The 13,172-nt window shown below is 33.4% G+C and overlaps 1 protein-coding gene across 4 annotated transcripts in view; it reads left to right on the plus strand.

Moving 5' to 3' along the window:
• Positions 1 to 13,172, plus strand: part of Mnat1 (MNAT1 component of CDK activating kinase) — a 235,271-nt gene that overhangs the window by 50,015 nt on the left and 172,084 nt on the right. For all 4 annotated transcript variants that reach the window (XM_078050015.1, XM_078050016.1, XM_005322767.5 and 1 more), the window contains exons 2-3: positions 7,126 to 7,278; positions 8,957 to 9,030. In XM_078050015.1, the coding sequence (XP_077906141.1) occupies positions 7,126 to 7,278; positions 8,957 to 9,030 (227 nt within the window). The remainder of the gene's footprint in view (positions 1 to 7,125; positions 7,279 to 8,956; positions 9,031 to 13,172) is intronic.

The raw sequence follows: 13,172 nt of genomic DNA on the forward strand, positions 1-13,172 counted from the left end.
TCCTCAGCCCAAACACACACACACACACACACACACACAGTTTTGATGATATATACCCAGCTAGCTATCAGTGATGTGCTTACTGATATTTAACTACCTAGACATTTGCATCCTTGGTCCTAGTCTAATTTAGTGAGACACACACACACACACACACACACACACACACACACACACACATTTATTTATTTATTTGTTGACTACATGTATTCAAATAATTATCCAAGTCAGGAGGCTGTTTTGTTTTGTTTTTTGGTACTGACGATTAAACCTAGGGATGCTTAACCACTGAGCAACATCCTCAGTACTGTTTATTTTTTATTTTGAGACATGGGTCAGGGCCTGGCTAAGTTGCTGAGGCTCGTTTTGAACTTTCAATCCTCTTGCCTCAGCTTCCCAAGTTGCTGGGATTATAAGTGTGTAACTGTGTGCAGCTTAGATTGGCTTTTATTAATGGAGTTAGTCAATTTATTCTCCTATATTCATGTATTTTTTGTAAATCTTTTCTGCAAGAACTTCTGTCAGAAGTAATGCTTGGCACTTGAAATTAAAAAAAAAAAGTTTTTCCCCCCCTAGAAGTAATTATTGAGTGGTTTTTGAGAAACACTTTGTTTTACAGTATATCCTTGATATCAATGAAACTGGGGAAAAATGTAGTAATTTTGTATAAATATCAGAACTTAGGATATTGGAAGTTGCTAGATATTTAATTGAAAAGCAGAAAATATTCTCAGTGACCCTCTAGACAATTTAAGAATTCTTGGCCAGGTGGAAAGGAGTGGATAAATGTGGAGATATAGCTACTATTTTTTGAACATTTGCTGTGTAAGTTACTGGTTTTAGTTCTTTTATGGTAGTAACTCATTTAGTTGATTATTGAGTGACCATTGATAAGAGGTTTGAATTTTCCCTCTTTATAATGTGGAAAACATTCCCATTTTAATTTTACTACTAAGTGCAATTGTCCCGTTGGGTGTGGTAGCACATGCCTGAAATTTCAGCAACTTAAAAGGCAGGAGAATTGCAAGATTGAGGCTAGTCTCTTAGTGAGACCTTGTTTTAAAATAAAAAATAAAAGGGCTGGGTATGTAATACCTCATTGGTTACCCTTGCCCCCCCCCCAAAAAAAAAATTGTCCCTTCATTCAGCAAAATTTAAAATTTTACAAATTTGAAATGACTTATTTTGAAACAATCTGGAGACGATTTCTGTTATCTTAAATTGATTTTTTTTCTTAGTGTCTGCTGGGCTTTTAAGATGATTAATTGAAAATGCTATAGTAAATGTGGAACAAACATTAATATAATTTTCTTTCTAGAAACAAAAATGAGAACATTAAATTTTTAGGACTATTTCAGGTTAAGCATTGCCTGTCATAAAATAAATGCAGGTTTTGCCTTAACAGCCCTACTTTCTCTGGGTGGATCTTTTATTCTCTGGGTGGATGTTTTTGTTGAGGCAGGGAGAATGATAGTGTGCTCTCACAGTCTACCATCGTAGTTTATAAATTTTTTTTTTTTGTAATGGCACATTTCTACAATTTCAGTCTATTGTTTTGCTATTATTGACTGTTGGTTTACTAGAATGTATATTCTTGCACTCATTCAACATTTGAGGTCCCAACTAATATATGACTATGCATTTGACAAAGTACCTGGCACAGTACTGAGGGTACCCAACTAGCCAGGTAGCTGTTTAGATTATATATTTGAGGAACTAATTGACTGAAATAGTAGCTTGACTAGTTTTTATATTTTATTTTATTTAAACAGTCATCTGTTTGGATGCTTGATAGCTATTGACCTAGAAAAAAATAGTTTTTTAAAAAATGAATTGTGTTTTTATGAATTCTTTAAGTAATAGAAAAGTACAAACTTCATTGTGGTTATGAAGAACAAAATAATTAAAGAGTGTTAAACTGGGGCTGGGGATGTAGTGGTACAATGCTTGACTAGCATTCATGAGGCCCTAGGTTCAGTTCTAGCTCTGCTTCCCCATTCCTTGCAAAAAGTATTAAACTGAGAAGTAAAAACAAAATATAACTAAGAAAATTGGATAAAGAAAATGACTGATAAACAAAAAATAGCAGAACTTTGAAATCCAAATTTCTTAAAAGTGATACTTTGAACAGACCTCTAATATTTCTGTCACTAGAAATAGGTAGGATAGCAAAATAAAACATACAAAGAGAAGTAGAATAATATTGTGCAAAAAATTTAAAATGTTATTTCATACTAATAAATAAGAGAATCTTAATGGTTTGGGTAGTTTGGAGATCTCTTAAATTATGATTGTATTCTTTAATGTAATCCCAAAAGGTGGTGGTTCTCCAACATTTTGGTCTCAGTTTTTTTTTTCCTTAAACTTTTTACTTTTTTTTGTGATGTTGGAGTTTGAACCCAGAGCCTTATACATGGTAGGCAAACAATGTACATCAATAGCCCCTTTAGTGTTTTTATAATCTTAAAAAAATTGAGGCTCCCTAGGAGCTTTTAGAGAACTTTGATTTTTTAAAATCTGTTAATCTTTGTGATATTGGAAGTTGAAATTGAGAAAATTTGAAGATATTTATTAAAAATTATAAAACTGTCACATGTTAACATTCCTAATCAAGAGAAATAGAAAAGTGAATTAAGAAATGGGAAGGACTAGAATAATAGCTATAATGAAAATTTAAAATATTTTTGTGAGACTGTTTTCAAAACAAAAAAATTATGAGTAGCATGTTTTACATTTTTGCAAATCTCTTAATATTTGGCTTAAGAGAAGACAGCTGGATTCTTATAACTGCTATTGTGGTGATTCTGTTGTTACATGTTGTTTTGGTTGAAATGTATAGTATGTAGTTGGAAAATGGAGAAACATTTTAATAGCCTTTTCAGATCATTGTAGACATTGTTCTTTGACCTACTTATGCAAATATATATTTAATTCCTTTGACCCAAAGACATGCCTTATTTTTCTGGAAATCAGTACTAATTCAATTTGCCTTTCTTTTTCTGAGGTAGAATCATAGTAATAGTCCCTATAGAGATGCATTCCTGTTTGATTTAGTAGCAGGTTGTTCTCTGTCAAGTCTCCAAGGTCCAGAATGCCCCTGATAGCCATAGAATGTTCCTTTACCATTCATACAATTGTTAGTTTTCTTTGTTTCTTGTAGTTTCTTGAATTTTTACTTTCCTCCTTGATGGGGCATTGAGCCTTTATCAAATGTGCAACTTAGCATCCAGCATTGTGACCCCACATGCCCTTTTTAGCTATTCCTCTGTGGCAGAAAGTGTGGGTATGAAACAGTAGAGTCTACATAGTTCAAAAACTTTCCTTGGCTTAGAGCATTTGAGTATGATGTATTAACATTCATTGGCCAGGAGAGTACAGTAGATATAATTTGTTGAGCCATTGCCTGTTGCCTAACAGATTATAGGGTCATTTTCTTTTCTATTTCCACTACAATATATGAGCCCTTATGCATGAAGTTAGTGTTATTCACTTTACATTCCCCACAAAGCCAAGTATATTAGTTTTGTATATGTTACTTCACCGAAAGCCTTAAGTATAGTATTTGTAACAAATTATTTGTCTTTTTCTAAGTCAATCTATCTTAATAACTGTTTAAATTCTGCAAAGAATGTAGTTGTTTTTCAAAATTATGGCAAACAAAATGATTAAATGTCTTCAGGGAATATAAAATAAGTCAGAAAAAGGGAAGGTAATCATTCTGGCTTTTAAAAACAAACCCATAAAAATGTTCTTGGAATGGATAATGACTGATGATTTATACTTTTTTTTTTTTTTGCAAATTTTTATGTGTTCTGTAAAACACAAGATTTAGTTTGACAAAATTCCTAGTACTCTGGGAGGAAGGAAAACTATTGTCAGATAAAATGAACTAGCAACTATCAACTTCTCCATATGACTAGTTTTCATGTGTATGACTTATAAATATATGTACAAAAAATGTGGCAACATAAACACTAAAATTAGCAGTAGTTTGTTTTCTGTTAGAAGTGAGATATAGAACAAAATAAATTAGAACTTTTTTTTCTGTATAATTTTATATTGTTTGAACTAACCTTTTAAATATTCAGTTAAAATCAGAAAATATCCAGTTAAAATCAGAAAGGGAGGGACTAGGGCTCAATGATAGAACTTGTACTCAATTTGCCGGAGGCCCTGGATTTGAACCCATCTGCTAAGCACCCACTCTACTGTTGAGCTACACCTTTAGTTCCTAAAGATTTTTTAGTTTATTTTCCTATACAAATATTTCCCTTTCTGATTTTTTTTTCTTTTTGGAGTGGTGGGAATTGAATTCATTGATAAGCACACACTTTTTAACAACTGAACCATCCAACCCACAATTTTGTTTATATTACATTGACTTAAGGCAGATTATTATTTTTTCTTTAGGTACTAGGGATTGAACCCAGAGTCACTTAACCACTGAACCACATCCCCAGCCCTTTTAATATTTTATTCTGAGACCAGGTCTCATAAGTTGCTTCAGACCTTGTTAAATTGCTGAGACTGTTTTTGAACTCACACCATCATCCTGCCTCAGCCTCCTGAGCTGCTGGGATTACAGCCTGTACCACAAAGCCGGGCAAAATAGATTTTTATTTTTATTTTTATTGAGGTAGGGAATAAACTCACAGCTTTACACATGCTAGACAAGTACTCTAACACTGAGCTCTTACACCTCTAGCCCATTTTATTTTTTAGTTTGAGGGTCTTGTTAAGTTGCCCAGGCTGGCCTCAAACTTGGCCATTCTCCCGCATCAGCTTCAGAAACAGCTTCCCAGCTTCACTATGCTTGGTTTATGACAGATTTTTAAAAAGTGGAAATGTATGCCTAATTTTGGAAGCAAGTAATATGTTTATATACAATATTACTTTTAGAAGTATTATTCTACATATATTCTAAATAAATGAACTATTAACTACCTCTAGACTCCAAAACCTTGAAATATGAAACTTTTTTTGTGGTTCAGTTACTTTTGAATATTTCATATGGCTCCCTGCTTATAAAGATCTTTAATTAATATAGTTATAAAACATGGCCTGTTTTTAACTTCTGAATTTGGGTTTAGTTTCTTCTAACTACAGGGAATAATGAAGTGTTGACTCCTATGTGTTCTAAATTTAGGGTGGCTTTTCTGTTTCTGATTTTGTTTTTATCTTGGTAATGAAAGCTATGATCTCTGAAATTATTTTCTCCTATTTTTAGATGACACTATTAAGATATAGATATGCTGAGGTTAATGTTGGTAGTTTGCTAATATCCTTAAAAATTCTCACTTTCCCTTTTCACTGATTTATCTGTTAAGTTAAATACATATGTAGAAGAAATCACCTTTTCCCTTATTAATTAGAACCTTTTTATTCCTCTGTCACATATTCATTTCTTTATTCAGTAAAGTTTATTTAATACTTACTATGAAGCACTAAGGATAAAAGTTATACCTTCATGAAATATATCCTAGTGGGGGAGACAGAAAACACAAATAATTTCAAATATTGCTTTTAAAAAAAGGGCAGGGGTTGGGGCTCAGCAGTAGAGCACTTGCCTTGCACATGTGAGGCACTGGGTTTGATCCTCAGCACCACATGAAAATAAATAAACAAAATAAAGGTATTGTGTCCATATACAACTAAATATGTGTGTATGTGTGTGTATCATATATATATTTTTATTTTTGAAAAATAAAAAGAGTCCTAACACACATGTAACTGGGTAAGATTATAGTTGGAGGATACAGTGTTTGAATACTTATCAAGATATATGAATACTTAAAAGTTATAATTTAAGCTACATCTTGACCCAGCCCAAGTTCACCTGCTACATGTTGAGTTCCTGCTAGCCTATACCCTCAAGACTCAAGGCTAAAGTAGCTGCTGTCTCTTGGTGTCCAACCTTCTCTCCTAAGTGGTAGCATGGATCTGTTGGATTAGGGCAGGGGTAATCCAGTGATGCCTAGACCCATCTAAAATAATATTTGAACTGATCCTACCAGTTCTTCAGAAATTTGGTTATAGAGTGGTTCACTTCTAATTCCTGACTTTTCCAGCTCAAAAACTGTATTTCCCAAGAAGAAGAAAGAAGAAAAGGTAGAGGGGATGCAGGTATCTTGGAAATATCATTTGTCTAGGCATTAATTTTGGTTGATTTAGGGTGTCCAACTTTGAATAAAGTTTTATAAACAGATGTTCTTTCTAGGATTTCTCATGGCAGAAGCTCTGATGATTTTCTCCTTTCTACACATATTAGGGGACTCTAAGTTCTTTTGTCTCTGGCCTGTGGGGCCTCATTCAGTTTGCACCTCTCTCTTGTAAACAGAACTTTTATAAAATTTCATTACAGGGCTGCAAATGGGAAAAATAAGTGCTTGTCGTATATGGAGTATCTCGTGGTAGAGGCTTCTCTTGCCCAGGTCTAAGAGTGAATAAGGTTGAGTATCCCTTATCTGACATGCTTGGAATCAATTAAAAGTGTTTTGGATTTTGAATGTTTTTTTTTTTTTTTTTGATTCTGGAATATTTGCATATATATCACAAGTCACTTTAGGGATGAGAAACAAGTCTAAACACAAAATTGGTACTTCATATATATCTTATACACATAGCCTGAAGGCAATATCATTCATGATTTTTAATAATTTTGTGCATGAAACAAAATTTTACAATATGAAATTTTGGACTTCTTGTATCATGTTGGTGCTCAAAAAGTTATGGATTTTGCATGTTTCAGATTTCAGATATTTGAATTGGGATGCTTAACCTTTATTGAATTGGGATAGAAGTGACCATAAAGTCTTTTACTTTGCTCATTGACTTCTCCTTGATATTGCTGTTCTGAATCTTCTTAGCATTTTATTCAACTTATTTTAATTTATAAATTTCTTTAATTTGTAAAACTCAACTGGTATCTCTTGGGACATCTGTATCAGAAAAGTAAGCTCTAAATGAAAATGGTCATTTTCCAAAAGTTTTTTTTTTTTTTTTTGATAACATTAAGTAGCAATGAAGAGTTTTCATGTTTCCCTAATTTCTCTAAAAGGCAAACGATTCAAACTTGTTGCCGATTTGAACATTGTCTTAAATGTCATTTTATTTCTTTCCTTACAGGTGTGAAAGCTGTGTGGATTTACTGTTTGTGAGAGGAGCTGGAAACTGTCCTGAGTGTGGCACTCCACTTCGGAAGAGCAACTTCAGGGTACAGCTTTTTGAAGATCCCACTGTTGACAAGGAAGTTGAGATCAGGAAAAAAGTGCTAAAGATGTAAGTATTATTGTTAAAATGATTAAGCCAACAAAGAAGACTTTAGCAGTTGTTAAAGTCTAATTATTATCATTATTTCATGGTATAATTGTGAACAGATAGGCAAATGAATAACTATAAATTCATCTGTGTACTTGTTTTACAAAAATTTATTATATTTTTAGAGAACTGAGTAATGTTATTATTCTAACCTTTGTTAAAGAGCCTCTTGACTGAAAGCTTCACAGTTTATCCATTTGCCATTTATTCCTTAATTAATAACTGTAAAATACCTACTGTATGCAGTGTGTTTTGTGTGTTAGGCAATAGGTACAAAATGATGAATATCTATCCATGAACCATGTCCTCATGAGGCTTACCATGTAGTTGCATAGTATAACCAAGAGATAGAAAATAAAATAGGCAGAATAATTATGTAATTATAAATTGAGAAAAATGCTATAAAGTAGTGATTGAGTACTGATAGCTATCAGTGATAAGTAAGAACTGAGGAGGTAACATTTAAATTGAGGTTTGAAATCTATTAGAGAAACACCTATGTTAGCTATGATTTGTTATGTATGTGTGTTTGTTCTATAATATTGGTTATACTATTTGTATTTTATGGTATTTGAATTTTATTTTATCTGCCTTTTTATAAAGGGGACTTGATTGATTTTGAAGTTAAAATAATTGTTTTAAAGTTTTTTTTTTTTAAATGTGTGTTAGAGCCTTGAGCATGCTAGGCATGTACTTTATCACTAAGCTCAGCCCAGTGTTTAAATTCTTATTTTGGTGGTATACTTTTCAACCCAGGTCACCAGTATTTAAGTCACATCTATGTAGGCCTCTAGCCAATAACACTTTGTCAGTTTCCCTAGCTGTTGCTTTATTACTTACATTGCTTCTAGGAGGTAGTCTCTTAGATTCTGATCTTTTATTGTTAATTCCTTATAGTTTTATAATTCTTTATATATGTTAAAATAATTGTAGGCTTTTCTGATTTAGCGTTTTGTTTTGTATTGGGATGGAACCCAAGGACATCGAGCTACATCCATAGCCCCTTTTATTTTAATTTTGAGACAGTATCTCACTAAGTTGCCTAGGGCCTGGCTGAATTGCTGTGGCTGGCCTCCAGCTTCTAATCTGAGCTGGGATTACAAGTGGTCACTGTGTTTGGCTGATATAGCATTCTTAACTGTCAAGAAAAAAATAGGAGTCCCTGAATTAAGCTTTCATTTTCTGGAAACTAGTGAATCAATTTGTAACAAGTAAACTATTTCATAATTTCCATTGATACACCTTGTTTAAGTTCATTTCCCAAACCTATTAACTATTAATTTTTCTTTCCCTGAAGTCTTATGAGGATTTTACATATTATACCTCTCTCTCCTGATTTTGCTTCTTCTCTATAGTCATAAGAATTTTAAGAACAACTTTCTTGAGCTGAGTGTATGGCTCAGAGGGTGAGTACTTGCCTATCATATGTGAGACTTTGGGTTTGATTTCCAGCAAGAGTGCAGGAAGGAGAATAGCATTCTTGGTCTAGTTAAAAACCTAGTGTCCAGAAAACAGTGTTTTACACAGTACACAGTCATTTTCTATATGTCATATATGAATGAGGTTAAGAACAAGCAAACTAGTTATAAAATATTGAATGCAAATATATGTAACATGTTGATGTTTTCTTGTCTTTAAGATACAATAAAAGAGAAGAAGATTTTCCTAGTCTAAGAGAATATAATGATTTCCTAGAAGAAGTGGAGGAAATTGGTATGTTTTAATTTGAGACCTGAGACCTTGTGCTTTTATCATTTAGATGCTTAGGAGAATGTCTTACCTAAAAGTCTTTTAACAGGTTTTGTGATAACTAATTTTACCTAATGAATCTCTTGTCCACTTAAATTATATTTGTCAAATTGAAGGCATACTTAAATAAAGGATATTCTTTAGTAATTTATCTTAAAAAATTATTAGTAGAGATAGTAATATTCTAGCTGGGAAGGAAGACAATGTCTATATGTATTCTTTGTATGTTAATAATAGTTTAAGCAAAAGGAAATAATGTTATGATTTTTTGGTAGGTTTTTTAGTAATTATCCATGATAACTAAAGTCATATGTTGCTTATCATTATTTATGCTTCTGTTGGCACAGTAGTTTGAAAATACTTCAAAGGGTGTGGACTGTTGAAGTAGCTTTCTGATATACAATGTTCTGGAATCAGAGGTTTGAGTAATCTTAGTGCCTTTTCTTGCTGATTTGATTAGTCAAAAGGATACTTTTGCAAAACAAAACAAAACAAAAACAAAACTCTTGTTTCTGTTTTCTTTTTTTTTCAGTCTTTATAATTTTTAAAAAAATTTATATATGGCAATGGAATGCATTACAATTCTTATTACACATATACAGCACAATTTTTTATATCTCTGGTTGTATACAAAGTATATTCACACCAATTCGTGTCTTCATACATGTACTTTGGATAATAATGTCCATCACATTTCACAATCATTTCTACCCTCTCCCTTCCCCTCCAACCCCTCTGCTCTATCTAGAGTTCGTCTATTCCTCCCATGCTCCCCCTCCCTACCCCTATCCCACTATGAATCAGCCTCCTTATATCAGAGAAAACATTCAGCATTTGGTTATTTGGGATTGACTAACTTCACTTAGCATTATCTTCTCTAACTCCATCCATTTACCTGCAAATGCCATGATTTTATTCTCTTTTATTGTTGAGTAATATTCCATCGTGTATATATGCCACATTTTAAAAATTCATTCATCTATTGAAGGGCATCTAGGTTGGTTCCACAGTTTAGCTATTGTGAATTGTGTTGCTATAAACATTGATGTGGCTGTGTCCCTGTAGTATGCTGTTTTTAAGTCCTTTGGGTATAGACCCAGGAGAGGGATAGCTGGGTCAAATGGTGGTTCCATTTTTAATATTCCAAGAAATCTCCATACTGCTTTCCATATTGGTTGCACCAATTTGCAGTTCCACCAGCAGTATATGAGTGTATCTTTTCCCCCACATATTTGCCAACACTTATTGTTGTTTGTCTTCATAATAGCTGCCATTCTGACTGGACGTGCATAAAACTCAACTCAAAATGGATTAAGGATCTAGGAATAAAACTAGAGACCCTGCATCTAATAGAAGAAAAAGTAGCCCCTAATCTTCATCATGTGGGATTAGGCCCCAACTTCCTTAATAAGACTCCTTTGGCACATGAATTGAAAGCAAGAATCAATAAATGGGATGGACTCAAACTAAAAAGTTTCTTCCCAGCAAAAGAATCAATCTGTGAGGTGAATAGAGAGCCTATATCTTGGAGCAAAGCTTTACCCCTCACACATCAGATAGAGCACTAATCTCTATATAAATAACTCAAAAAACTAAGTGCCAAAAAACCAAATAACCCACTGAATAAACGGGCCAAGGATCTGAACAGACACTTCTCAGAAGAGGATGTACAGTCAATCAACAAATATATGAAAAAATGTTCATCATCGCTAACAGAGAAATGCAAATCAAAACTACTCTAAGATTGTTTCTGTTTTCTTAAATGAAATTTTAGAGATGTTAAAAAGTCTAGAATCTGTACACGTGGAAAAATGAGAATTCAAACCCTATTTGAATCAAATGTAAGATATGTCAAGATCATTGTATTGTCTTGAGCAACTAATAAAAAAGTCTAGAAGTTATATTGATTCAAAAATTAATGTTTTTTAAAAAAAGTATTCATAATTATTTTAAAGTGTAGGTTAGGAAATAACACAAAGGTTGTAGTCTGTGAAAATTAGAATGAGATTATGAGAGTCAGTTGCTTTTTTATTATTCACTAAAACTTGATAGTCAAATATAATTACAATCTTTATTATTAAAAATATGATAATAAAATTGGTTGTTCTTTTCTTTTTTTTTTGGTTTATGTGGTACTGCATATTAAACCCAAGTGCTATACCACTGAGCTGCATCCCCAGACCAAAAATTGGTTATTCTTCAGAAGGTTTATGTATGGTAAATTTTTAGAAAATATAAATTTCTAAAGAATGAGTATTCTAATTCTTTTTTAAGTATCCTTTCTGAGAAAATACAAAAAGTCTTTTTGTTTTACTCATTATCAAAACATTTCTAAAATGTCTAATTTCATTTGTTATGCCAGAATAGAAGCATATATAGAATATGATTTAGGTATCTTTTAGTGCTGTAGAGTCACTGCTTTTTCATTCTAATTATACTCATTTGCATATAATCTTAGCAAGCATGAGTTACTATGAATTTTAATTGAGAAGATGGTGGATTTGGGCGTGACAAAGCAAATTTAGGATATGGATTGAGAAGATATGCCTAACAGAAATCTGGAAGTACTGGGCAAGTATGTATAAATCTGGTTATATATAGATAGTAAGTATAGGACAAGCAGTTGGATAGCAATCAGGATGAAACCCAGTTTACATATATATTCTACAGGCAATATAATTAGTCAAAAATCTGTTAGGTAACAAAGGGAAATGAGATTGTAGATGTTGCAGGGCAAGTTGAATGCATATTTACAATTCCAACCTTACAGTCATAAACTAATGGACATAGAAGGAATGGATAAGGGATGGATTCTTGAGCCGTGATTTAAAAAAATACATTTTGCTATGAGATGAATTAGTTTGGAGGCATGGATAACCTGGGGCCTTTGGGTGAAACGAGTTCATGTTCAGAAGTGGGAACTAGGATCAACAGGCAAGAGCAAGTCAGAATGTTTGTGATATGCAATATGTAATACTTTCTTTACCAGAAGGGGGAACTATGGCTTAGAACATTTAATTAGAAAATGATTATGCTATTATGTACAGTTTATGAGGGACTGTCTTTATTTTAAAGTATTTGGAAATTCTTTTCAGTTACACATCCACATTTTTACATAATGCCGCTACCTTTCCTATCCTCTACTATTACCCCTCCCCTCCCCTCCTATCTTCTCTCTCTACCCCATCTACTGTAATTCATTTCCCTCCTTGTTTATTATCCCATTCTCCTCACAACCTCTTTTATGTAATTTTGTATAACAATGAGGGTCTCCCTCCATTTCCATGCAATTTCCCTTTTCTCTCCCTTTCCCTCCCACCTGGTGTCTCTGTTTAATGTTAATCTTTTCTTCCTGCTCTTCCTCCCTGCTCTGTTCTTAGTTATATCAAGAAGACATTTGGTATTTGTTTTTTAGGGATTGGCTAGTTTCACTAAGCATAATCTGCTCTAGTGCCATCCATTTCCCTGCAGATTCCATGATTTTGTCATTTCTTAGTGCTGCGTAATACTCCATGGTGTATAAATGCCACATTTTTTTTTATCCATTCATCTATTGAAGGGCATCTGGGTTGGTTCCACAGTCTAGCAATTGTGAATTGTGCTGCTATGAACATCGATGTGGCAGTATCCCTGTAGTACGCTCTTTTAAGGTCTTCAGGGAATAGTCCGAGAAGGGCAATAGCTGAGTCAAATGGTGGTTCCATTCCCAGCTTTCCTAGGAATCTCCATACTGCTTTCCAAATTGGCCGTACCAGTTTGCAGTCCCACTAGCAATGTACAAGAGTACCCTTTTCCCCACATCCTCGCCAGCACTTGTTGTTGTTTGACTTCATAATGGCTGCCAATCTTACTGGAGTGAGATGGTATCTTAGGGTGGTTTTGATTTGCATTTCCCTGACTGCTAGAGATGGTGAGCATTTTTTCATGTACTTGTTGATTGATTGTATGTCCTCCTCTGTGAAGTGTTTGTTCAGGTCCTTGGCCCATTTGTTGATTGGGTTATTTGTTATCTTATTGTCTAATTTTTTGAGTTCTTTGTATACTCTGGATATTAGGGCTCTATCTGAAGTGTGAGGAGTAAAGATTTGTTCCCAGGATGTAGGCTC

Source organism: Ictidomys tridecemlineatus, chromosome 5 (genome assembly GCF_052094955.1).
Source record: "Ictidomys tridecemlineatus isolate mIctTri1 chromosome 5, mIctTri1.hap1, whole genome shotgun sequence".
Classification (NCBI taxonomy): domain Eukaryota; kingdom Metazoa; phylum Chordata; class Mammalia; order Rodentia; family Sciuridae; genus Ictidomys; species Ictidomys tridecemlineatus.